This window comes from Amblyomma maculatum, chromosome 11 (genome assembly GCF_055883805.1).
Source record: "Amblyomma maculatum isolate TAMU_Amacu chromosome 11, ASM5588380v1, whole genome shotgun sequence".
NCBI lineage: Eukaryota > Metazoa > Arthropoda > Arachnida > Ixodida > Ixodidae > Amblyomma > Amblyomma maculatum.
The window spans coordinates 100385123-100411856 of NC_139354.1; the positions used below are offsets into that span (position 1 = coordinate 100385123).

General features: G+C 43.6%; 1 protein-coding gene and 1 long non-coding RNA gene across 13 annotated transcripts in view; one reads left to right on the forward strand and one right to left on the reverse strand.

Annotated features, from left to right (window-relative positions):
• The window catches only part of LOC146174493 (uncharacterized), an 89118-nt gene that overhangs the window by 61646 nt on the left and 738 nt on the right, over positions 1–26734 (reverse strand). For 9 of the 11 annotated variants that reach the window (XM_084583565.1, XM_084583564.1, XM_084583563.1 and 6 more), the window contains exon 2: positions 22880–22942. The exons of the other annotated variants lie outside the window; for them this stretch is intronic. Coding sequence is in view for 1 of the 9 variants with exons in the window: in XM_084583574.1 (XP_084439700.1) it covers positions 22880–22942 (63 nt within the window). In the remaining 8 variants the exon portion in view is untranslated. The remainder of the gene's footprint in view (positions 1–22879; positions 22943–26734) is intronic. 11 annotated transcript variants of the gene reach the window in all.
• LOC146174494 (uncharacterized) lies at positions 513–8025 on the forward strand. Of its 2 annotated transcripts, XR_014702252.1 has the most exons (4): positions 513–786; positions 2659–2808; positions 3061–3251; positions 7663–8025. It is a non-coding gene; the product is annotated as an uncharacterized LOC146174494 (long non-coding RNA). The 2 variants fall into 2 exon arrangements; XR_014702251.1 differs by lacking the exon at positions 3061–3251 and having other exon boundaries at positions 524–786.

Consider the following 26734-nt stretch of genomic DNA (forward strand, 5'->3'; position numbering starts at 1 on the left):
GTCATCACGCAACAATATATAATATTTTGAAGTAAATATAAAAGGTTGAACGACCATCCTTTGTTCGATCATACGTGGCGAAAGGGAGGGGACGCGCACATTTGTCGATGCACCAACTGTATGGATTTACGCAAGAATGTGGATGGTAGATGGGGAGGCTTTCTATTTTTTTAGAAAATGTTTGTCCGTGGTTGGCTTGAAGAAAAAATGCGTTTGCGAACACACAAAACAAAACTATTTATTAGAACTCAACTCGAGCGGTGCGCGCTGGCGGCCGCTCATCGGCACGGTCCGAAGTCACGGCTGGCCGGTGCAAGCAGAAGAGGGCTGGGTAAAGGAGGAATGGAATGTTGAGAGGGTCGTTGGTCCTTCGTTCCCACGCGCAGCCCTTGCGAACACAACACCGCGGCGGGAATCGCGCGCTGGTTGAGCGGCTCGTTGTTCCCCCTCGCCTACGCGTCTACGTGCAAGACACAACAGACAGCATCCCCAGCTGCGCAGCTGTGCGGCCTCCTCCCGAAGCGTTCATTTCAGAGCTTGTTGGAGACGCTACAAGACTTGTGACAGCTTCTTAAACCTTTCTTTAATTTCTTCCCTCATTAATTTTCTTTTTCATTGTGCTGTGCATAATTTTCTCTTGCGCCTATACATGTCCATGTGCTCCGGTTGGTGCTTGCTACATATCAGTGAACAGCTGAGCTGTGAAATGTCGCCGGAGTACGGATTACAGCAACGGCGGGATACCATCGGCATTATCAGACTCAGTGAACGCCGTCATCTTAGACCGTGAGTGTATATCTTTGCAGCATGCCATTGCTTCATAATTGGTTCTATATAATCTCCTACCAGTCCCAAATGTTCTCTTTCCGTATTCTCCTCGAAACAACTGCGCGAAGCATGACTTCAAGAACTAATAGAATTTTCGTCCGGGTTACATGCAAGCAAGTGCGTGGACTTATTTGCTGGCTGCGATATGAATAGCATTTGCGCCGAAAATAGAGGAGCCGTGCGTAACAGGTGTGTATGCCACCAACACGTGACAGAACACTGCAGGCAGGCATTTGCGCAGTTTTTTGACTGTGCAGCGCGCCGCAATCAATTAGTAACCAGATACTATGCGCCCGGCTGTGTACATATATTTTGGTCAGCCTCTTTTCTGCGCGCAGGAAGCCATGTTCACACAGTTTTTGGATTTGTTAAGAGTTAAGGGCAGTTTTTTGCTTACAGATGTACAGACGAAGTTTTGAAAACTGTTCGTGCCGTCTGTGCAAGCGAATTTTACAGTGGGGCAGACATGTGCGTGATGCCGCTTGATGATTAGGCTATAATTAAGTCATAATGAACCTCCACTTTTATAATGGTTAATATCATATTGAGGAATTGAAAGCCGTGAACAGCGCAAGTGAGCCCCTTTTCAAAATTTTCTTAATCGACGCCCCCCTTCTGAGCCCGCGCCTTCAGGTGAGGGCGTTATCAGAAAGCGGCGACAATAGGAGAGCGATTTCGCAGACGCGCTTCGAAGGCGGGGGAAAATAACAATACAAGCAAAAATGCACATCAGCCGTGTGTGCACTGCGTCCCTGTCACTGCAAAGTAAACAACGTGCACGCGGGACACATTGTACAAAACATTGATGGCCGGTATGAGGCAACCATATCGTCCGAAATATTGCTTGCGAAGCGCTCGATCACGGCGCGCACTTTCAGGCGAAATGGGACAGGCCGTCAGGTCCGCCTGTTCGGCAATTACAGCTCTTTGTATACCTCACGTACCGTACCGTATGCATGAAGTGCACGCCATAGCCATCGTGCAAGAATGTTGAAACCGAAGCAGCGATCCACGTATTCTAATTCTATAGGAAATCATTTGGGAGTAGAAAAGAGCAACTTAATATGATGTGCATGGTTCTTTAATGAACGATATGTATAAATTGACGGTTGAATAGTTACAGTAATGGAGTGTACCGTTAGAATTGTTTACGGCCGTGACCGCAATAAACATTACTCATATTGCTCTTAGCTTTAAGCTCTGGCATTGATAAGCCTATCTAAAGAACCGACTGGCAGTGACAGGTTGTTTACAGCTGTTGATCAAAAGGTAGGCCATCATGCTATTATTGCAGGCATATTTGCTTCTTTTTGTACCTCTGTTTACTAAAACTTAATTTTGTTCCCCATTCCTAGGGACGCTGCACCTCTTACAACACTCACTGTTGAGTCGCTTTTATTCAAGTATACAAAAAGGAGGAAATGCGCATGCACTCATAGGATAGCCTGTCTTTCCGTTAACAGCTGCAAATAACACGCCACTGCTCCTCGGTACCTTGGATAAAGTTTTTAATGGGGTTACCTGAGATGCCTAGCAATTGCTGTAATATTTATACCAATCCCTGCAGTGAAAAAGAAAGGTAACACTGCATCACTTTAACTGCTGCATGCACCTATAAACGTGCCTTAATTTATTGCCTATTCTTATAGACGCAGGACCTCTTGCTATAGGCTTTGTTCAGTAAGCAACCGTCTTTCATTGCTTCAATTTCTATCTCTCCACCACTTTCTTGTTGCTCTGGGTGTGATCATTTGATTTCATTGTTCAAATCATATTGCTTTATCATGTGTGAATGATTTAGCCTGCACATGCATGCTTTCATTTTTTTAGATGCGCATCGGGAGCGTTTTCTACATAGAAATGGATCGATGGAGTTGTATCACTGGTGCGAAAACGGACAACCCCCAGAAGATATGTGTCCTGTGGTTGGAAGGGCAATAAAGAAGAAGAAAATCAGCGGAAAAGCCTGCCTAAAAAAAGGTAGCACTGAAACACGGTAACTGCTGCATGCACCTTTAAATATGCCTTATTTTTATTGCCTATTCTTATAGACGGTGGACCTCTTGCTATTGGCTTTTTGCAGAAAGCAACCGCCTTTCATTGCTTCAATGCCTATCTCTCCACCACTTTTTTGTTACTTCGAGTGTGATCCTTTGATTTTATTGTTCAAATCATATTATTAAATCGCCGGTGAATGATTTCGCCGACACATACATGCTTTCATTTTTTTAGGTGCGCATCGAGAGTGTTTTCTACGTATAAATGGATCGATTAAGTTGTATCACTGGTGCGAAAACCAACAGTTCGGTACCCCCAGAAGATTTGTGTCCTGTGGGTGGCAGGGGTATAAAGAAGAGGATAATCAGTGGAAAAGCCAGCCTAAAAACTTACAAAGATGGCGCAAAAGCGAAATGCTGATCAGGGTTAGAGTCTGATTACTTCTGTTATCCCATTTCACTTGCTAGGTGATGTGACATATATGAAGCACCTTAGTATAATTTGTGGTATACTCACTGAAAATTGTGTAGACATTAACTTTTTTCTCGTTCAATTATTTTGCGTGACGCACGAATTGGAATAAAACGAAGTCGTCCACACATCTAATGCCCATAGACATGAGATGCGTGGATGAGCTCATTAATTGTGTTCCTATGTGAGCATGCAATAGTTTGTCGAATATATTAATATGTTAAAAGTTGATTTTTTTACTGTTAACCGGAGTAATACATATGCTCCATATCGTAGCATTATTCGCCTGTAGTTTGTATCTGCTCTTTCCTAAATTGTATTCTACAAAGTATACGTGTGTCATCTCGTACGTCTATTTAACTAGCGAACAATTTGCAATCGAATCCCTTTTGTGATGTTGTTTCAGCTACAAATAATGTATGACAGTTGTGACAATATAGGTAGCTTTTGGTATAACATATAGCGCGAAATCTTTAATATATGCGATGATATTTTTATTCACCGCATTGGCTAAACCAGCCTGTTGAAGAGACGAAATGAAAACAAATAAGGATGTCTTCGGACAGGAACAGTAATCATGGTGCCATGACCATTTTTTTAAATTAAATTTTCATATGTCGTGGGCTAATGTCTCGACACAAAGGAATGACCCTTAGGTTTGCCAGATCCGGCGTAGTATTCTCGAAAAAAAAAAAACGCCTATCACTAAAGCTGGAAAACGCCGTTTTTGTCGTTTCAAAAAGTTGCACGTTTGGAGGCCGTCTGGTTGCGTAAAATTTTGTCATCCACTGTTTTTTACTCACCGCATTTGGGTAACGTTTACTTGTATAAGAAGTATTAAAAGTGTGTTTCATTGATGCAGTTGATTTAGTAAAAAATCGCAAACTTTGCTTCAAGAACAACACGCTACAAAAATGTTAATGTTCAACCTTACATACTGGCGTGACGCGTTGCGTTGTTTGCACTAAAACATTCTGTGTTTATTACGCAGGTCATATTGTTAATTTAAGGCAGAATTTGGAGCTCTAAGCTGCTATGTGTGTTCTCTGTAACGCCACCAAAAGTATTATGCTGGAAAGCGATTTGCTTATGATTGTAATTATAAAAATTACACATTGAAAAATCATCTTCAAAAATATAGTATTGTTAGTGGTGGTCAAAGCTGAGAAATGGAATAATATATTAATAACCTAGATTGAATACTATTGCACCTAGCAATAAAACAGAATGCAGGACAGAGAAAAAGTTCAGCCTTAACTTGCGTTCTGCCATGAAATTGACAGAAATTGTGAATTAATACCATTTTAAGCTATATTAAGTATTTGTCCCAGAAGCAGAAAAACGGTGTATAAGCGCTGACAAGGTTTTAAATTTTACTTAAGGTAAAATGTAACTAAATTCAGCAAATACTAAATTGAAGTTTTGATGCCTATTCCATAAGGGGGAGCCATATAAGCACATCTATAGAACAAAAACAAGCATTTTTATATTTCTAATATTACATTTTGCAGAATTCAATATATTTACTGACTCAAATTAACAAAGCTCTTTGCATTGTTTCCACAGATTTTGATAAAAATTGATGTTGCGGCCGTTTCTTCAATTCTAATCAGTTTTCCTTATTTTACCATTTTCTTACTTTTGTCCAATTTCAAAATAATATGCAGATACACACACAAATCTAGAGCTTCAAATTTTTCCAGAAATAAAGAATGGAACCTAGATAATGTAGGGAAATAGTTTCTCTGCCAAGATATTATTGGATCTTACAAGAATGCAGGCTGAGTTTGGCCATTATCAGCACAAGCACTCGGTTTAATATTTAATGTTATATTTTTAAACAGTATAACGCAACACTTCTTAGTCCGTGATATTTTTGAGCTACTGAAGATTTTTGAGAGGGATTTGAATGAAAATCGAAGATGATCTTTTTTTAATTGCAGCAAATTTGCCCTTTACTGCTGTTTTCGAATTCTGAGCAATTTTGATGCGTTGTGGAGAACACACCTAGTGGTCTGGAGCTCCAGATACTGCCTGGAATTAAGAACATGCGTCAGGAAGTGAAAACATATTTAGTGCAACGAACCTAATGCATCATATGCTAGTACATAAGGTTAAAAATGAATATTTTTGCAGCGTATCGCTCCTGGAGAAAAGTTTGCGATTTTTTATAACACAACTGCAAAAACAAAACAGGTTTCTAATAGTGTTTGTAAATATAAAACCTGCATATATTTAGTGAGTAAAAAAGAGCAGATGACAAAATCATGGTATCCAAACTTGCAACATTTTGAAATGGAAAAACAGCGTTTTCTACCTCTAGAGATATACCATACAATTGTTTTTTTCGAGGAAACTACGCGTATCTTGAAAAGCTAAGGTTAATTCTTTTGTGTCTAGATATTTTGCCCACCACATATAAGAATTTCATTGGAAACGAAAGATGGCCATGGGACCTCGATTATGTTTGTTATCTAAGGCACCCATAATACGCTGTGAGAAAGCCAATATCAAGGGCTTTTTTTAATATTCCATATTTTGAACGGTGGTGCCATCTAAGAAAATTTGAAAGCTAGGCACACCTTAGGTGTCGCCAGCCCTCACTTTCTGTTAAAGCTGCATTTGCTAAGCTGAATTAATGCGTTGAGTACTTTATTTTAGCCACGAATATAGCGCTATTACGTGTCAATTTTAAAGGAAGGCCGCAGTGACGCGATTCCTGTAGAATTTGTAAGTGAAATCTTTAAACCTTACAAATCTACCCATATATATGATCTCTTGCAGGTTTTATTCAAGCTACATTACACCTGCTGCGCCCCATAGCTTGAGCCAAGGGTTATAAATAAACCATTAGAAACAGATGATGGAAACCGGTGGTGCATTGCTGGCAGCCACTTAGGACAGCGCAGAAAATTTTTATTTTGTACGTGGGGAAGTGAGGTTATTCGCTTCAAGTACTAAATATTCACTTTAGACAATAAATAGGACTTACAGAGTCGGTGAGCACGTTCGGAAACCCCTGTTTCAATATTTGCGGTTAGAAACCTCATGTGTACCTTTTTTTCCAGCTGCAGATAAATTCCGGGTTATGTAGATACCGAAACCGTTACCAGCCCATTCGCACACCTCAACTGTGCTGCTCACAACATGATTTTGAGCGGACAAAACAACCTGCCGCTATGATTGCTAGCCCCATGCATGAGTATGAGTAAGGGTGATATGCTGACGATGGTTGCTTCGCGTCGGCCCTTTGGCGCACATGAAGGCTCGAGTTACAATGAGCGCGCCGAACTTTGCAATGCGGATAATGACTACAAAGCGGTAAGGATATAAATGAGTTTAACAGTATTTTTCAGCTGTAAAATACAAATACAGTCTTGTTGGACGATATGCTGGCGCGGACGAAGAAACCATAGGCAACTTGTAGGTCTAACGCTACACAGGGCTGTCGAGCCAAGCCAAGTCCTCAACTGTATTGTCCGGAAATCAGATTTCTGTATTTTCGTGGTTTCCTATTGTATCTGGCGTTCAAAATGCAGACGTGAGGGTTCTTTATCACAAATAATCAAACGTGGTTTGTGCCGGTACTCTTCAAAGTAGCAACACCATTTATTGTGTAAGTCATTAATCAGTAATTTAGGTAAATAATGTCAATTAAGAATTCCAAACAAAACCTTTTCTGTGGCGCTCAAGGTAGCTTCCAGCAATATATATCTGGTTTCCTTTGCCTGCTTCCGAAATGTTTTTTTTTTATCCCTTGGATCAAATTTGCTTGGACAAGCAGTATATGTGTAAAAATGATGCACCTGTGAGCTACCCGTTTAAGTGAGCTCCCGTTTAAGTGAACTACCCACAAAACCAGTCAAAAGCGTATATCAGCTAACCAGCGGCCAGTGCAGCAGTCGTGGGCTTAGATCGCTTGTGTATATTATATCTAGCCATTTAAAAAAAATGCAAATGGTCGCCGAACATTCTCTTGGTAACGATATTTAGTATAAACTGTTTGCACATCGCAGAAAGCGTAGGAGCGGTAAAAAACTAGCGCGCCAGTCATATGCGGAGACAGCCGACAATCAAGCACTAATTCCTAGTGTGGGATGAAACACTGGCTGCCTCAGCCGTATTGCTGTGGAGGCGATCAAAATGCAACAGGGCACATGCTATGCAATGTATGTGCGTCTTTCATCCTAATAAACCCAAGGCAGCTGAACCTAATCTGGAACTCATCAGTATAGTGTTTCTCATTGACCATAAATTTCGGTACATGAATCCTGGAATTTTCTACATCTTCCTAAAATAATGCGCGCGTTTTTATATGCCTCGTAATAGTGTTGTAAATTTTGTTTCCTCATTGTTTTTGTGCAGGTGCCATTTGCGAAAAAGTTGGGGTGGACGATTTGGAGGCACACGCATTTATTCGCAGGTGGCTGCCTGGTTCCTGTGACAGGGGGGGGGGGGGGGGTGGAAGAAAAAGGCGTTATGCTGAAACCTCCCCTGGCAAACCAGGCATGCCATTTGTGAATGCAATTGCAGGGTCAGCCCCCTCACTACGCCTATTAGTGTGCCCTCCAGCTCCCTGGCCCCTTCCATTTCCCGAGAGCCCGCCCTGCCCTGACAAAACCTGCCACTGCCCCGCTAACTGCTGGTGTGTGTTCCCTCAGCGCTGGCTAGTAACAACTGCCGTCTATAGTAACAATTGCAATAAATATTATCTTTTTGTGAACCATGCCCTTGTTTTGTGAATATCTACTGGTTGCTCATGAGCGACAATTTGAATTTATATGACCACTCCTATTTGAAAGACCATTATTGTCCCAGCAAGTTCGATGTGCTGTCACGAATATGGCTAGAATGAAAAAGGCTGCATTTTATGGCCTGCACAGGCAGTGCCACAAAATGTGTAATCTTGACATCATCAATGGTCCATGAATGGAGTAGCCGGTGTACCCATAAACCATTGGATTAATATTGGTATCGACAATATGCGGCATGAATGGAGTAGCCAGTGCACCTGCAATGGCTAACCATTGGTATGATATTGGCATTGACAATGGGCCATCAATGGAATAGCTGGTATTAAACAAATATTGGTAATACAATGATGGTATAATGCTGGACAGTATTGGCAAGAATCATGGTGCATGAATGGAAAGTCTAATATTGTGCCTACATTGGAGGCTCCAGCTTGGTTGAACACTGGACCAATCTTGGAACGAAAGATGGGCCAAGAATGGAGAATGTAGTAAAATGCCCAAATGCCAATATCAGTCCAATATTGATGCCATTCTTTTCCAGTGATGAACCATTGTTGGACCAATGCTGGTGTGCTGCTTGGGTAGTGAGAATGAAACGCGGGACCGCACCAGGAAGGGGCGGGACCACGGTAAAGCAATCCCTTCTGGAACACTTTAATTCAATCTAGACGGGCGAAGTTCCTCTTCTCACCAAATGGCACTCATAACATTCATCCCAAAAGCAGGCAAAGCCACAGATACGGGCCACCTCAGGCCCATTTCGTTCATGTTGTGCGTGGGCAAATTGATGGAAATAATGGTGAGAGAGACTCTCCGAGTATCTAGAAAACAAGCGAGTCTTCGGCGACTCGATGTACGGCTTCAGGCCAAATAAATCGGCTCGGACGTTCTGTTACAGCTTAGCAGAGAGATACTGAATCCGATAGAACATCCGAATGGGGATAAGATAGTGCTGGCTCTAGATCTGAAGGGAGCCTTCGATTACGTGGCGCACGAGGTGACCCTGAAGCACCTTTTGGAAACGGGATGTGGAAAGAACACGTTCGAGTATATAAAACGCTTCCTCTCACAGAGACAGACCTGCGTAAAAATCCAGAACGCCGAACACGGTCCTTTTATATCAGGTACCAGTGGAACACCACAGGGAGCGGTGCTATCCCCGCTACTTTTCGACATGCCAATGAAGAATCTCCCGTTTAACCTGGAGAAAATCTCGGGTAAGCAGCACGCGCTGTACGCGCACAATATCTTCATATGTTCCACGCCGGGCTCTCGGGGAGAAATTGAGGCGAGCTTGCAGGAGGCATCCACCGCTGTAAATGAGGACGCGAAAAAATTTGGCCTTCGGTGCTCACCGAAAAAATTCAAATTCGTCCATATTCGTCCCTCCAAAATAAGCACAGACAAGATAGAATTGCGACTTGGATCAGACCCGATATCTAAGAGACGGGAAATTAGTCCTAGGTCTTTTCATTCACCAGCGAAAGCTAGCGACGACCACGCTCGACGAGCTAAAGAAGGTGGGAGATCAGGTGGGCCGAATGGTCCGCAGAGTCTCAAACAAGAATGAGGGACTGAGAAGCAAAAATGCTCTATGACTAGCCAATGACTTTGTACCAAGCAGAATCATGTACTCGACCCCTTATCTCCACCTCAAAAAACGCGACTACAACATCATCGAGGTGATCACGCACAAAAGACCGGAAAAGGCCTTCGACCTCCGTATAACGACGTCGAACCTGAGACCCCAAGATCTGGGTATGATGAACTCGTTCGAGGAGCGTAGAGAAGCCCACCTATCAAGCCAATACACGCGATTATCGCAAACACCGTCGGAGAGTCGCCTGTAACCCATCTACACATACAGCACACAACAGTAACCGAGGAAAGAGAAAGACTTCCCCAGCAGTGGCGATACGCCCTGCACTTAAAACCACTACCCACTAACATATCCAAGGATGACAACGAGGGTAGGCGTATGGCCAGGGCAGAGGCCCTAGCTCATGACTATGGAGGGAAACCCGGAGTGTACTATGTGGACGCATCCTTCCCGCACCAAGGTTGGTGGTACACGGCGGCAGTGATCCACGTGTCCAAAACGGTAAACGGACTCACATTTAAAGCCCGAAACGTAACCCAGGCAGAGGAGGTTACCATTGCGTTAGCAGGAACACACTCCGATTTCAAAACAATCATTACGGTCGTGTAGGAACATTCATCAGGGCTGGGTCTTGTACCTGGCCTGCCGGCTACTAAAAACAGCTCGTACGTTGGAAGTCCGTCCCTTCGCTTGATAGTCTGCGCTCCCGCCCCCTCGGGGCTAGGAGGAAACGAGGCACCAGATGCCGCCGCCCGCGCGCTTTCTAACCTGGTAACCTCGTCCCGCTCCTCCTCCACAGAAGGCTTCACACCAGCCTACACTTTCAGAGAAATTACTCAGCTGTGCGAAACCAGGCACAATCTTTACCCCTACCCGTGTAAAGGGTTAACGAGAGCGGAGGAACGCGGGTTTCTACACTTTCTTACGAACACCGTGATGTGCCCGGCATCACTTCAACACTTTGACAGCGCCTTCTCCAGAAAGGGCTCGCACTGTGGGGAAATATCCTTGGACCTCTTGAACATGGTATGGGCATGCCCCTCCAGTCCTGCCTTTGCACCTAACTCAAACCCCACCCGGGAGGACTGGGAGGCGACCCTACACGCCTGCTTCGACCTGAAAGCCCAAAAGACGTAGGTCAAACGAGTAATGGCGGTAGCTGAAGCCACTGAGGTCACGTACTAGGGACTCCACCTAGTGTTTGTGATGGAAAGGGCACTAAGTCTCACCCCAGAGCGAACTCCATATAACCATTTTTAATTAAAGTTTTCACCGCCATCCTCGCGTTGGAAACATTTCACACAATTGTATCATAGAACGGGGTCACTTGAAAGAGTTGAATTATTTAGACTGATTTCTATTCTAGCTGCAAATCAAGAAAATCGCGAGAAACATAAATTAGTTCAGAGTGGTGTAGAAGCTTTATTATAAAGCAGAACACATTATCTAAAGCACAGGGTGGTTTCATTTTAGTAACAGGCACGATCTGACTACATTATAATTTTGCAATATAATTTACTCTGTATATTATAACAGTCAAGTTATTTGAGCTCTATGTTTTTATTCAAGCAAGACCTATGATAGCAACCGGCGTAATTTATTTTATTTATTTACAATAACCCTAAAGGCCCTCGTACGAGGGCCTTTAGGGTTATATAAGATATAATACATAGGGAGATATGAGCCCATAAATAATAAAAACAGCAGAATCACTCTAAAAAATGAAATGTCAGGAAATTTCACTATTGTTGCACAAAAATAAAAGGATAAGGAATGCAGATGAAATGTACAAACCCCGACCGGGGTGGCGCAGTGGGTACGGCGTTCGACTACTGTTCTCAAGAATGCGGAATCGAATCCTGGCCTCGGCGGCAGCTTTTTGATGGAGGCGAAAGCAAGGCACCCGTGTGGTATGTGATGGCAGTGCACGTTAAAGGAATCCCAGGTCATCAAAATTTCTGGAGTCCGCCACTGCGGTATCTCTCATAACCTGAGTCGCTTTGGGACGTTAAATCCCACACACGAAACCAAACCAACCAAACTGTACAAAACAATTCAGAACATATATGATACATGAAAAGGAAAAATATGCGAAAATGTCGTGTAAAATGCGAATAATATAAGAAATACAAAAGCTGTTAGCTCGCGTTTTCTTTTAGCAAATCTAGAAAAGGCTGTAAACAAAGTGTCAGTAGCTATGCGTGATGGTATTTCATTCCAGTCTACTATTGTGTGAGCGATGAATGATTTTGCATAAAAAAAGAACGGCACGCTATATGATTTACTTTGTTATCGTGGCCACGGCGAGGGAAGACTGCAGAGAGTGGCAAAAAAAATAATCGTGAAGGATGGAATGATAATACAGTTTCTGAAATAAGGTTAAGTGAGCGAAATAACGTCGACGTGATAGTGGTTCCAATAGTGGTTCGTTGGAAGCTCCGTCGTACTCTGGGAGGGGGCTATTATAAGAATCGCCAATGTACACGTTAATTAGTGCGTCCATAAATTCCGCGTCTGTACCCTAAACGCTTTCCATAATCTAATTACCAATTGGGATTTTGAGTTGGTCGGATCTAATAGGTATCTCTGCAGACCCTACGAAGGGTGGATGTTCGTGGCCCTACGGGGCTGGGACGGTAGGTCAGCCGCGCAAGCCACTTATCCTCACAAAACATCATGCTTCAAATTTCCGAAGAAATTCTACATCCGCAGCATCGAAACCACACGAGAGCCTTACTGGCTCTGGACCTCACCAAAGCGTTTCATAATATACAACATGACTCAATCCTTGACACCCTCTCCATCCTAGGGGTAGGAGAACGCACCCACTCATATATCGCAGCCTTTGTTCGCGACCGCACCCCCACCTTCTCTCTGTGCAACCGCAGAACACCCCAGGGATCAGTTCTCTCCCCCCTACTATTTAACGTCACCCTCATCCCGATGGTCCACAATCTAACACAAATCCCAAACCTCTCCCACACCCTCTATGCGGATGACATTACCCTGCGGACAACTACGGGAAATGTAGGAAATATAGAGAACACTCTTCAAGCAGGAGCGGACGTAGTGGCAACGCACGCAGCATCCATCGGCGTAGCGTGCTTCCCCACTACATCCAACCTCCTGTTGCTCCACCAAAACCGCCGCCTTAACAAGCAATAACATCCCTCCGTACACGTCCTCATAGATGGGCTCCAAGTACCAGAGGTCAGCAAACTTCGAGTTCTGGGAACGTTCCTGCAAAACAATGGACTCAACACAGAAACTATCCTGAAACTGACTGTCACCATCCATCAAACGAATAGCGAACAGGCACAGAGGCATGCGAGAGCACGATCTCCTGTGGCTTCTACAGGCATTTGGCATCAGCCGAATGGTCTATTCAGTCCCGTATCTCTATCTTACAAAGACAGAAACTGAGAAAGTTGCACTAATTCGTCAGGCATACGAAACAGCACTTCACCTCCCAAAACATACTTCTACCACACGCCTCCTTAACATGGGAGTGCACAACACATTTCAAGAACTAGTAGAAGCTCATCGTACTGCCCAGATCAACAGACTTTCCTCCACAGACAGGTATGTTCATTCTCGCAGCGCTAAAACTCCACCATATGGTCCAGCCATTGAAAACAGCCACCTAGTCTCCCAACACATCCGGGACAACCTTAACGTACAACCCGTACCTAAAAATATGCACCCTGCTCACCACAAGGTATGACGAGAAGCTCGAGCCAAGGCATTACACAAAGCCTACGCGACTTACACCAAAGCGGCCTACGTAGTCGCGGCTGAATGCAGTCACCCCATGGTATATGTCATCAGTGTGATTTCTTATAACTTCAAACACATAGTTTCTGCCTCTGTCAAAGCGAAAACGTCGACAGAAGCCGAAGAGGCAGCCATAGCACTAGCCATCTCCTCTTCCACTGCCGCTCATTTTCAGCGATTCTAAAATGGCCATTCAAAATTTCGCAAGAAAGAAAATACACCAATTCGCTCATCAAATCTTACCCTCTGGTTCAACAGCTCCTCGACCCATTCACATCGTCTGGGTACCAAGCCATGCAGGCAAACCCGGTAACGAGGCAGCCCACTCAACTGCTCGAGCGCACGTCAACCGAGCGGCGCATATCGAAGCCTGGGGAAGCACGCGAGACAGACTTCTCACCCGTCATGATATAAAACTTCATTACCGAGAACAACGACTCTTATATCCCCACCTCACACCTCTTTCTCAAAACCCCAACAAATAATCTGGCGACAGCTACAACCCAAAACCTTTTCCTCCAAAGCTTGGTTGGCCTTGGCACACCCGTGCCGGTACGACCCGACGTGCTCTCTATGTGGCGCACCTAGAGCCACCTTCAATCACATAATGTTTCTATACGAACATTTGAAGACACCGCCCGAATGGGCCCTCACGGACCAAGAGGGTTGGGAGATCGCGGTCTCGAGCTCGGACCCAGCAGCGCAAAAGATGCTGGTTGACTGGGCTGAAGCGGTCGCTGCCTGGCACGGCCTGACAGACACCGGCCGCGATTAGGAACCACCTCTACCATTGTAATGTACCCTGGTTCTCACAATAAATGTTTTGCATCCAACGCATTTTATCTGTTGTAGGCCGTCATTGCAACCGCCACCGCTTAGGTGGTGGACGACGGCTGTTGCGGCGCGCTCTTTCTCTTCCTCTTTTTTTTCGTTCTTCTCTACTTTCTCTCCTGTCCGCACGAGGCAACGGAGGTGGCTCAGCTACAGAACCAGTAGCCGGAGCAGGCCCGTGCATTTTCTTTTCCTTCTTCCTACAGCCAACACACGTTCTGGAAAGGCTCATGCCGCCTTCCATCTCGTCGCATCTGCTGCACCAATTCTGTGCGCATAATTCAAATTCTTTGTTATGTCTAGCTGTTCTCGTTCTAAGATTATGGTTACATTTTTACTTCTTTAGTCTGCGCTCTATTGCACGAATCGCCTGGTAACGTCTTGACCTGTCATGACGGCACATCGTGCGCCCCTCGTAGAACACAACCAGCATTTCATTGAACGCATCAAAGTTCACCGGCGTTCTATATTTCTTTTACAGGAAAGGAAAGGCTAGTATCTGTCAGTCGCGGAATCTTACTATTATCCTCACTGTAGACAAGGCCTATTATGAACAGAATTTCTCGATCCGGGGCGTGGCGGTGGTTCGGAGGCGGCTTCGCCGACTTCCGACTGGCAAATTGAATTTTAGGCCAAACTATGTGCTATCACCATGGCGGTCTCTGAAGAGAGCGCTTGCAACACTCAGTGTACCGGGTCTTAGGTGGCGCCAGAGACCGATGAAACTTCCCCGACGTTTGCGCAGCAGGTGTCTAGAAATTGTGGCAGTCCAAGAGACGAAGATAAAGAGCGAGGAGGAGACCGAGAGGGCATTATAGTCCTTTTTGGCAGATTTTTATGCCATTGTTGCACATGCTGTGGGCTTGTCGGCAGGTAGTTTTCCGTTTTAGCGAGAGACACTGCCTTGTTCTGGCCTAACTTATAATATCGACGCCGAGGGCCCGCTGATATGTTGCGATCTTCTACTCTTGAGGAAGCCATGGCGGATAATTAACATTTTACGCATTTAATACTGTGACTCAGTGCATAAGTTTCTTTGAGTACATAGCCAGCTTACTGAACTCTAACCGACATCTTGTGCTAATGGGCGACTTTAACTGCTTGTTTGCAACCCCAGTAATCGTTCTAATTCAGGAGCACGCAGTGCCAGGAGCGGTGACCTTTTGTTCCGTGTTACAGAGGATGCTGGACTAGCTGATACAGGAGAGTCCTGCCGTGCTTCTAGATCATTCACCCACATTCAGGGGCATTCTCACGCTCGTCTAGATTGGATTCACGCATCTTGTACATTAGTGTCCCGTGGGTTTGCATGCGAAACTTTACCGGTTTTGGTTTCTGATCACTGCATTGTGGCGGCCCCGCTCGGCGGCAATGACCATTCAAAGTTTAGGCCGTAGTGGAAACTTTGGAAGTGAAACTCATCAATGGTAAATGAGCAAGAATTTATCATTCGTGTGCGCTCAAAGCTCCAGCCATGTCTTTCCGGCAGTCTGCCCTCGTTAGCCGCTTGAAAAATATTGAAGCAGGAAGTACGTGCTATTGCAATTGAACTTGGCTCAATTAAATCTCCATACCAGAAACATCAGGGGCAGGCACTTAACAAAAGCTTGTGCAAACTTTATGAACTAGAATGCGAATCCCCTGGATCTTATACGGAAAAAAATTGCTAGTGTGAAAAGTGAATTACAAAGGCATGATGCCGAACGATACAAGGGTGCCTTAATTCGATCTCGTGTCAAGCGTGCTGTGCACTGCGAACGCCCGACGCGGGAAGCTTTGCTTGACGAACGTCATCATGTCATTGGAAAGCTGATTCCGGGATTAATGGGTAATGGCACATTGGTTACGAGTACGAATGAGATTACGTCAGTATTCGTGGATTATTACTCGATGTTTAGTGCAACTCCTCCTGTGAAAAATTCTGACATTATCTCGCGTTTCCCATCCCGGTTGACCCCTTTATTAAAAGATGATCGTTCCTTAAGTTGTGGCTCTTTCACGCAGCAAGAGGTAGAAGTGGCAATTGACCAATTACCTCTCTCGAAACCGCCTGGTGGTGATGAAATTTCCTCTGAATTTTACAAAGCTTTTAAAACTGTTCTTGTTCCTATCCTGCTAGATCTCATAGTGATGAGGTTTGATGTAGAGGCCCTTCCCGAGACATTTACCAAATGTCTCACAATCTTTAATCCAAAGAATACTGATGAAGAAAAATTCCGCTCAACGGAAGGCTATACACCAATCACGCTTGCAAATGTGGATTACATGATTTTCGCCAAAATTTTATCAAATTGCCAACAGTTGGCAATATCGGCTCTCATTCGCCTTCACCAGACGTGCGGCTTGAGGGCCATACAATGTAATGTACACATTGCGCGCACAATTCTCGAATCGTGCTCCTGCTCCCATGATCAGGTTGCTGTACTTCAGGTCGACCTCGCAAAAGCATTTCATCCAGTTCGTCATTCATTCCTGTTTTCTCTTCTGCACCGAGCAAATGTAGCTTGTGTAGTACTCGAGGGGGTGCACCTTTGCTATAGAAATTGTTCGACTCGCCTGATTGTAAATGGCCACTTAACAAGCCCCGCACCAATCACCTCTTCTGCGAACCAAAGCTGTCCGATGATACGCGGCGTTATGCTCTTTACTTGGAGCTACATAGTCTGAGTGTTTTACGTAATACTAGTATCCATGGATTCTCTCTCTTTGAAATGAGGTTAAAGAGCTAACATATGCGGGTGATCTAGTGTTTTTTTTTTTTTTGCACTGATACAACAAGCATAGAAAACGTTATATCCAGCATAGAACAATTTGGCATTATTTCGGTTGCTGAGATGAATCACTCCAAGAGTTCTGGATTTTGGTTTCATTCGTAGGGCTCATACTGTCCCTACATGTAGGAGTGGAGTGGCCACGTGTGCCCCCTAAATATCTTGGCGTTACACTGCATGCAATTAAGTCACGTGCAAATTACTGGAAAGAGCGAGTTCCTCTCTTCAAGCGTTATGCTAATACATTTGTTCCCTATCGGCTTTTAATCTTCGGTCGAACTCAGGCCTGCAACATGTTCTGGTGACAAAAATTTATTACGTGCTTCAGGTAATCCACTGTGCTAGACATTATATCCAGCGTTTTCGCAGAATATTTGCGAATTTTATTTGGTCATCAAATTTTGAACCGATTCGACGTGATAACCTATTCATACCTGTTTGTGCAAGGGGGTCAGCTTAGTACACCTTTATGTGAGTGCCGTTTGTTCTTTTTTCATGATTGTTCAAATCTGATTATTGAAGCATTCCGGAAAATTAATTTCATGAATTTGTTTTCAAACTTAGGGGTATGTTCAGATTTTACTGACCGGCCAGAGTTACTAGGATTTATGCAGGAAGGTTTTGCTTTTGTGCAGTTTTTGACGGTACGGTTCGCGAATGAGTACTTATACTCTGTTTCGCGCAAGAGTCTATACAAGGAATTGATAGCAATGCTCTTTCTACCACCAATGTTCCGTCCTTTATACTTTGGTCTTAAGGGCCATGATGTTCTATAGATAGTGCGCAAAATGCAGATTTTTCCTTGCACGAAAACATTTTTCTTTAAATTGCACACCGAAGCTCTACCCATTAACACAAGGCTTCATAATAAAAAAATATTTTTGTATCTTCTGTATATTCCCGTCTGTAAATTGCGTCTTGCAAAGACGCAAATCTCTTTGGGACGTGCTGCGAAAAACTCTAAAGAAAAACGTTGTTCTTAATTCGTAGTCTGCGGTATCTTGCCGTTACACAATGTGATTACGAACCATATAAAATGTTTTTCCTTCTTGGTATCCATAGCTTGCGGAAGAAACGCATCTTATATCACACCGCTGCACCTGTTGTTCCACCTAGACTCCATTATAGCCGAATGATGCCGCAACTTAGGAGATTTAAGAAGAAAATGACTTTCAACCTGACTGGTTTGCGCTGGTGACACGGTGTTTATCTTTGCCTGCCTTTTTTGTGTGTTTTCTATTGTGCAGCTCAGCAACGGGTCAGTGCTTTGTAAATAGTCTGTGTACATAATTCTTTCTGTACATAAACACGTGTAATAAATACCGTGTCAGAAAAAAAAAATCCGGGGTGTGGTTCCATTTCCGGTGGAGGCAAGGTTCTTTAATTTATTTCAACTCTCGCTCTCTAAAGCATGACACATCTACTGATAACCTTCCGTCGACATCAATGAGGCATTAAATGTTTTTGTCTTATTAACTCAATCGCAATATTATGCAAAATACAAAACTTTTCATATTCTGCGCAAAAAGCTTGCTGACACTGCTCGAAAGTGACATGTCTTGACAGGCACTTAACCTTTCTTTGTAACGAACTTTGTGGTGCAGCACGTGTATTTAAGTAAATCAGATTCTTTGTGCCCCTGAGTGCTCTATGGTAACCACACAATTCGTTCTTCATCTGTATCACAGAGGACGCCCCGCAGTATAAACTGAGCGGGGATCTCCTATAAGAAATGAATAAATTTTGCAAGTAACATTCTAGGCAGTTATTAAGAAAATATTATATAAGCATGCAGAGAAAAACTTATAATACAATGCTAACGAGGAACAGTGGGGAAGATTTAAATAATTAAGAACTGCAATCAAAAATCCACTAATGTGCAGCGAGCTGAGAATTCAAATTACTGATAAACGAATGAAATAAGATAAACACGAAAGCTTAAGAGCCAGAGAAAGATATTTAGTCGATGGAAGAAAACAAAAATAGAAAAAAAATGTAAGTCTTTACGTACTGAGAAAATGAGTGAGAGTACGCTGATATTTGATTTTGGATGGCAATTAATTCCTCAAAGATATGCCCGAAAAGCATGTAGTTTGTTTTTCATAATTAGTCCTGATTGTTAGTAACAGCAGATTACGATGTTGAGCAAGTCTGGTGTTATTATTGTTAAAGAGCTCGGATGGACACAAAAGCACTCAGAACGACATGATTATTGCGCGTTTGAAAGATAATGTATGCCAACCTCAAAATATAAAATTTATTGTGACCTAAAATATGAAAAGCTTTTCTTCTGCAACTGCTCCTTCAAGTCGCATTCTAAAGTGAATGCAATTCTTAAACCATCGTTCCCTCTGTAACTTAAAATGAGACAATCCAACGGATAGTAATATATTTATGTTTTGAAATTCCCTTCATGTCATCATCATCATCAGCCTGACTTACTGCAGGGCGAAGCCTCTCCCATATTTCGCCAATTACCCGGGTTCTGTGCTAGCTTCATTCACTTGACACCTGCAAACTTTTTAACCTCAACCGCCCACCTAACTTTCTGCCGCCCCCTGCTATAGGCTTTCCTTCCCTTGGAATCCAGTTTGCTACCCTAACGACCATCGGTTATCCTCTCTTCGCACTACATGTCCCGCCAATCCCCATTTCTTCTCCTTAATTTCAACTAGAATGTCGGTAACTTGAGTTATTTCTCTGGCCACTCTGCACGCTTCCTATGTAATAATGTTACCCCTACCATTTTTCAATCCATAGCCCTCTGGGTTGTCCTCAATCTAAGTAGAACCTTCTATGTTAGCCTTCACGTTTCAGCCCCATAGGTGAGTACAGGCAAGATGCAACTGTTCTATTCTTTCCTCTTGAGCGATACCGGTAAGCTGCTAGTCATAATCTGCGAGTGCTTGCCATATGCGCTCCATCCCAATCTTATTATTCTTGTTATCTCCTTTTCATGGTCCGGATCTGCGATTACTACCTGTCCTAAGTAGACAAACTCGCCTACTACTTCCTGTGCTTCGCTAACAATCGTAAACTGCTGTTCCTCCCCGAGGCTTTTCAACATTACCATAGTCTTCTGCATATTTATTTTCAAGCCTACCTTTCTACTTTTCCTGTCTAGGTCACCAGTCATTATTTGCAGTTCATCTCCTGAGTTATTTAGCAAGGCAATGTCATAATCAAATCGCAAATTACTGAGGTATTCTCCATCTACCCTTATCCCTAACTGCTCCCATTTCAAGTCCCCGAATACTTCCTCTAAGGAAACTCTGAGTCATGTAACGATGTGCATCTTCAAAGTTAAGCGCTCACACATTTTTGGCATTGTGCCTTTCTAACTACCCATCTGCTTGTACATACCTTTCGTAATCAGCCTTTTTTCTCTTGCTTTTACCCTCATTATGCTCATTTTATAAAAAAGCACTATGTACCTCAGTTTCCAACTCACTGCCCGATACTCTTTTCCGTATCTTCAATGTCATCTTTAGCGGTCTGTTTAATAGATAGCATTTTGTTTGTTTGAAATTGCACTAAAATTTATATTGGCTTCATCAAATGCAACTTTTTAACTTGTGTTTTCATTGTCGCGCTGATTTGGGCTCATTTCTACCTTTACTGCTCTCCCATTCGACTATACGGTACAGCCCGACATTCCTTTTTTGCTTGAGCTGAACTGCCATAACCATGCGTAAATCTTGGACTAAAATGATGGTATTAGTGTTGCTAACTTTTAATTTCATTAGCTGATGTATAGTCGAATAATTCTGACATGTTTATAATAGTTATGCTTTTTATTCTACGGGGTAATGGTAGAATACTAGTACCTGTTAAAAAGCCAACTCGTAAAGAGTGTGGACAGACGTAAAGCCGTTCTCACGTGTTTTAATCCTGTCACCTCCTCTCAAGACGAAAATAAAACCCAAATTATTTTAACTGCACATTTGATACAAAGGGGTGAAGATCACTTACTTCAGAGTCTTCACTATTTACGCTAATTTGTGTGCAGTGTGAAATCTTACACGTTTGTGTGCATAACAATTTGCTGCGTTAAACCGCCATTATTATGCATAATGCTGTCGGTTAGTCTCTTTACCACATTTACCACTGTTTAGAGCCAGCTATACAGCCTTTGAGTGAAAAATGTTCTCATGTTGCTGAAACGCCAGTCTCCCAGCTCTGCTGTGTGGCGTCTTAAGCTATTAGTGCAAATTAGATACTTGCCGAGCTAATGGCAAATTTATGCTCTGTATAGCAAACGAAAATGCTATAACGATGCCCTTGATATAACAATCAAAGTATAAGCAAAAATCACGGGCTGCGTTATGTATACACATATGTACAGCACTATTCTCGTTGAAACAATACACAAATATTTGTTTTCATGTTAGGACAGCACCCCTTTGCGCCACCAGATGGATAGGTTTGTATCCACATCCTTGAATTTGTAGCCATGAACCTCACTTTCTCTTAACAAAGTGTGTACTTTGTGACTTCTAGCCTTGTCTCTTATACATATGCTATGCCCACAGCGCGCACTTACAACAGATTCAGAGAAGCATATTAAAATAGAAATTGCAGGGCACAGTTGAAGATAAAAAAAATTTGTTTCCATTATCTTTATTCTCGTTCCGATTAAAGTAATTTTACAGTCGGCAGAAATTGAAGGTCTTCTCAATATTAAGGCTTATTTCTAAGTACCGTTAACAATATTTGTCTATGTATATAGTGCCTTTTCAAATTTTATTATGAAATGTAGGTACCCACAAGGAGCATAGAAGGGCGTACAAGACTTCAGTTGCCGTCAGTAGTTTTGGTTCATTGCACGTGTATGCTCTCTACAATACAAAATATGTTCATTAACAACTGTCGCATTCGGTTTTAGACAATGCTCCAAGAGTACACCGCCCAAATTCCATCGCGTCTGCCTTTTCTACAAAACGCTTTGCAAAACGGTCGTCTTGAAATGATACGAATATGTTTCTTATAACAATTCTAAACGATAGGTTTTATACTCCTCTTTACTGCCAGTACTGCCTTTGGAAACAATGGCTTATTCATGAATTCGATGAAAGGTGGAGAGCATATATTACTGAAAGGTTATTGCTGCGCAGAGTGGTGACGTCCGCAAACAGATGTTGAAAAAGAACATTTGCACTTTGACCTACCGAATAGGCAGATCAATTTCTAAAGCATTTGCGGGCCTTCATGATTCAAGCCAGAGCCCTCGACTGACGCTATCAATATGATTCTATGTGTGGCATGCCATCGTGGTCTCGGCGCAAAAAAAGGCGGCGGCCTCAGCACACCTGTCAAGCACGCGCAGTTCGTTCTTCTTTTGCGTCGAGAACGAAGAACGAACTGCACGTGCTTGGCAGGCGTAATGTGGCTGTCTTCTTTTGCGCCGAGACCACGATCGCATGCCACAGACACAATGCATCCGTTCCCGGCGAATATATCCATCCTTATATATATTGCGAATTTTTCCACTTTACTCTCGTATCATTCATGGGGCTCAAATATATAGCTCTTATTGAGAACGACAGTGAAAAAAGTAATGTCAAATGTGTCTCCAAGAAAACGTTTCGCAGGGACTTTTCACAATAGCTTGCAATTATGGATGAGGCGTTTTATTTTTGTGCCACTTATTGACCTTTACCGGGAGCCTTAAGATGTTGATCGCGGCAGATGCTTCCATAGCTTGCAATTATGGATGAAGCGTTTTATTCTTGTGCTACTCATTGGCCTTTACCGGGAGCTTTAAGATGTTGATCACGGCAGATGCTTCCATAAAGTTTGTGTCCCTATTGCAAAAACCAGTGCAACTGGGTGCCAGCGACCCAGCGCCATACCTGATTAAGGTCCCAGTTTGACGCTGGAAACTGGGCGCACTGGGACGCTCCGCACAGGCGGCACTGTTCACCCGGTGAAAGAGAAGGCGTGGGATAAAAATTAAAAAGTAAAAATTAACGAAACAAGTTAGGTACATAAAAAACTTGAAGTAAAAAAAAAGACAAAAATAATGCACCATGCGCGCCTCGAACTAAGTCCCTAGGCACATATCAATCATTAGCTCAGCACGCTAACCACTCGGCCTCACCGAGAACTGGAAGTTAATGAAACATTCCTGCATTTTAAGTCATGACTCGCATTTATAAGCTTGAGACTTTATGTTTCGCAGTCTACAAGCCATTGCTACCTCATTAACAATTGCAACTTCTTGATCATTTTAGCTTGCTGTCTGCTCTCACGACGTGCAGCTAATGTTCTGGGTGCCTATGCGCGCTATTTTGTACACTGGAATCATTTTAACATGTGGAGTTTGTCATCGCTGGCAAATTTACCAACGCAGGCTCTTGGGTGGTGCTCTGCTACCGTGGGCGTAATTTTCGGTGAACACGGAGCTTTAGTAGAAGCCTTCAAGAAAAAAAGTGCGACCAAGCTTCAATACCGGCAAGCGCCGCAGCGATGACCCTAATTGCGTGTAACTAAACCTTATTTGTATGTAAACATTGCGGAAAGCGTTGCGATGACCGAGTGCTCGGCTGCTTGATACGCAGAGTTAGAAGGAGCGCAAAAGCTTGAGAAACACGCCAAATATTATGTATTACAAGCGCTGTATTTTGTTGCTTTTTCTCTCATGGGCCCATCGCTCGGTAAACTACTATCTTCATGGTTTTAGTTTTTCTTTCTGCTGTTTATACTGGGCCGTGGTGCAGGCTACGCTCGCCTGCGATTGAGCCCGAATTGAACATTTTGGCAGTAATCATTGTGTTTAAGTGCCCTTAAGATCAGCTGTGAAGTTGGTTTTGCATGATAGCCAACATTATTCAATTCCAGCTTGAGTTGTGCGTTAATCGCCAGTGTGTCATGAGATCGAGGCGCGGCGGTCGTTGTCTCTCTCGAAACGCTCGAAACGACCTATCGGAACATGGAAACTTTAGAAAAAAGATACTGTCTTTGTTTTCTTACAAATGCGCAACGACTTCGCAGCAAAAAGCGCTTGCTTGAACCATATTTTTCATATGCCCCCCGATGGTCGATTGAAAGTACGCTGTTGCCCTGTTGGCCCCTGAGGGATGCTACTCCTGCTGACACCGCAGGCCGCACCGGCTATAGTGGGGCACTGGGACCAGTGGGGCCCCAGCGCACATACAGCGCTTCTCCCAGTACATCGCGGATGCCAGCGACACACCTAGCGTCAAAGAGCTAATCCCAGCGTTTTTCTCCCATCGCACCAGTGGAGCCAGTGTCTTCCCGTTACTGCTCCAGTGAATATCGCAGACCTACAGCGTGCCCAGCGGATCCAGTGCAAGACCAGCGCGAAAATCTTACTGGTTTCGCACTGGAGACGCTGGTTTTTGCAATAGGGGTTCTTTTCTATTTTTTGCCTCTCAGTTTTCAAACGTTTCGTCAGTGTAGCACGGCCATTCCGTTTTTTTGCTTCCAGCGGCTACGAGAAATATAAACCATTTCAATGAAAGAAAATGGCTTGCAATCGCGTGAAAAGGAGTTGTGCTAAATATGTAGGTGCGGTGCGCTGTAGGATAGGTACTTTTATTTGTTTTTCTGCAAGAATAACTTTCCAACTTGAATTGGGATATTGGGATACCTGGACACGGGATGAGCAGTATATATATATATATATTTTTTTTTCTTCCAAAATTACAATAGTTCTAGCGCTCTGTGTGACGTACTTTCACTGTCATTTTTTTAATACTTCTCAATATCATGATCAAAAGACAGCTTCTGTTGAGAACCCGTTGAAGAAAAATAGATGAATATGTTTGTCGTGAATTATTCGTTATACTCAATTGGTAAGAAAAAGGAACGCTTATTCAGCAACTGCACGTTGTAGGAAAACAGTTACCATGATAGCCGTAAATTGATTGTCGCGAGCATTTACATCTCATCGTGAGATGTTCCCACATATCAGTGATTTCCTTGATAAAAGCAGTGCCCCTCTCCTTGAGCAATATTTTCCATGAGGAATGACGCGCAGTAAACCACATTAGTACAAAGCATCTAAGTTAGATATTCTGGGTGAGTGCGTTCCTAAGAATTAAATATACTTGTATCCAACATGCAGTTCGAGGTCTAAACTAAATAAAGTGCTTATTGCAGATTCTCGCTTGCGTCTTCAAGTGGAATGTGTGTAGGTGTGGCTTGGCGGTAGTTACAACCCCAGAGCCGAATTAATTCCTCTACAATGTCAGCAGTGAGCTGCCGTCGGCGGTCCCTGATCACACGTAGAGTGCCTTGACGGAGAACATTCGAATGGAGCATATACGACGACACATACTTGCCTTGACATATACAAGAGCTGACATCTTCACATATCTTGTCAAATAAACCACACACACTAAAATCCAGCCGTTTCCTTTGTAGACATGAAAAATGGGCAACGAAAATTGATTGCAACCTTTCAAAAGGAGCCGGTGGTTACATTACCGGTTGGAGAATACCAGCAGGACAAGTGGTGTGAGACTTGAGTTGGAGATGCACTGTTTTGTGGTTTTAAACATTTTTCACGTTTAAAAGCTCTAGCGAAGTCTTTGCAATATATAAGAGAACTAAAAGTGACCCAATGCGATGTCGTTGCGCTTTCCGGGTAGCTCAGAATTGCGGAGATTTCGCTGGAAAACGAAAAGCACCGATACACACTCAGCCAAGTAATTGTTTTATAGGAGGCAATTTTTATGGTAAACGATGTAGAATATTCTCCTGTGTGGCCGCAGCAGCAAACCGTTGCAGCGTGAGGTCATTTTGTTGCTCTCGACGGAAGATCTTTGTTTATGAAAATGGCTTGGAAATTGAGGCAAAATTCCTGGAAGTCTGCATCTTCGGTAGTTATTGGGAATGAATGGAAGGCAAGTAGTTACCATCACTGTGGCGACGACGTCTTTTGTAAACGACAGAAAAGTCATATTACTGCAAGCGCAACGTACAACGCCCAAAACAAACACAGATATCGCGTAGGCATATGAGCCAGCAAGAGGAATGATGATCTGTCACGATCGTGAACGATGATCCATATAGGTATCCGGCCACTTTGCCCGATGGATCTTACGACTTCAAGAATTTGACGTGACCGTAGTCTATAAGTCGGGCCGCAAGCATTCCGACGCAGACTGCTCCTCCCGCGCTCCCATCGACGCTCCCCCGAAAGAAGATGACGACGACACCTTTTTGGGACCGGTAAGCGTCAGGAGTTGTGCGCACCAACAGCGCTCCGACTCGGACTTGAAAGACCTGCATGATAAGACCGCTTCTCCTCCAGCTGTGTTCAAGCGCCATTTATCATCATGAAGAACTTCGCACCCAACAGGACCGCGCAGCATCTTGTGCCTAAAGACTCCGGGAAGAAATTTTGCAAGCCCTGCACAATGAGCCCACATTATGTCATCTCGGGTTGGCGCGCCCGTTGCATCGAATCCTGGAGAAGTACTACTGGCCGCAACTCTCTGCCGACGTAACCGATTAGGTGAAAGCGTGCCGCGAGGATCAGCGACGCAAGTAGCCGCCGATCAGACCAGCTGGGCTGCTGAACCAGATACCTTCCCCAACCATGCCCTTTCAAAAAATTGGGATGGATCTCCTCAGCCCCTTTCCCTCTTCATCAACAAGTGGATCATCATGGCCACCGACTACCTTGCCCGCTACCCGGAAGCGAAAGCGGTTGTACCGCGCCAAAATTAGCGAAATGT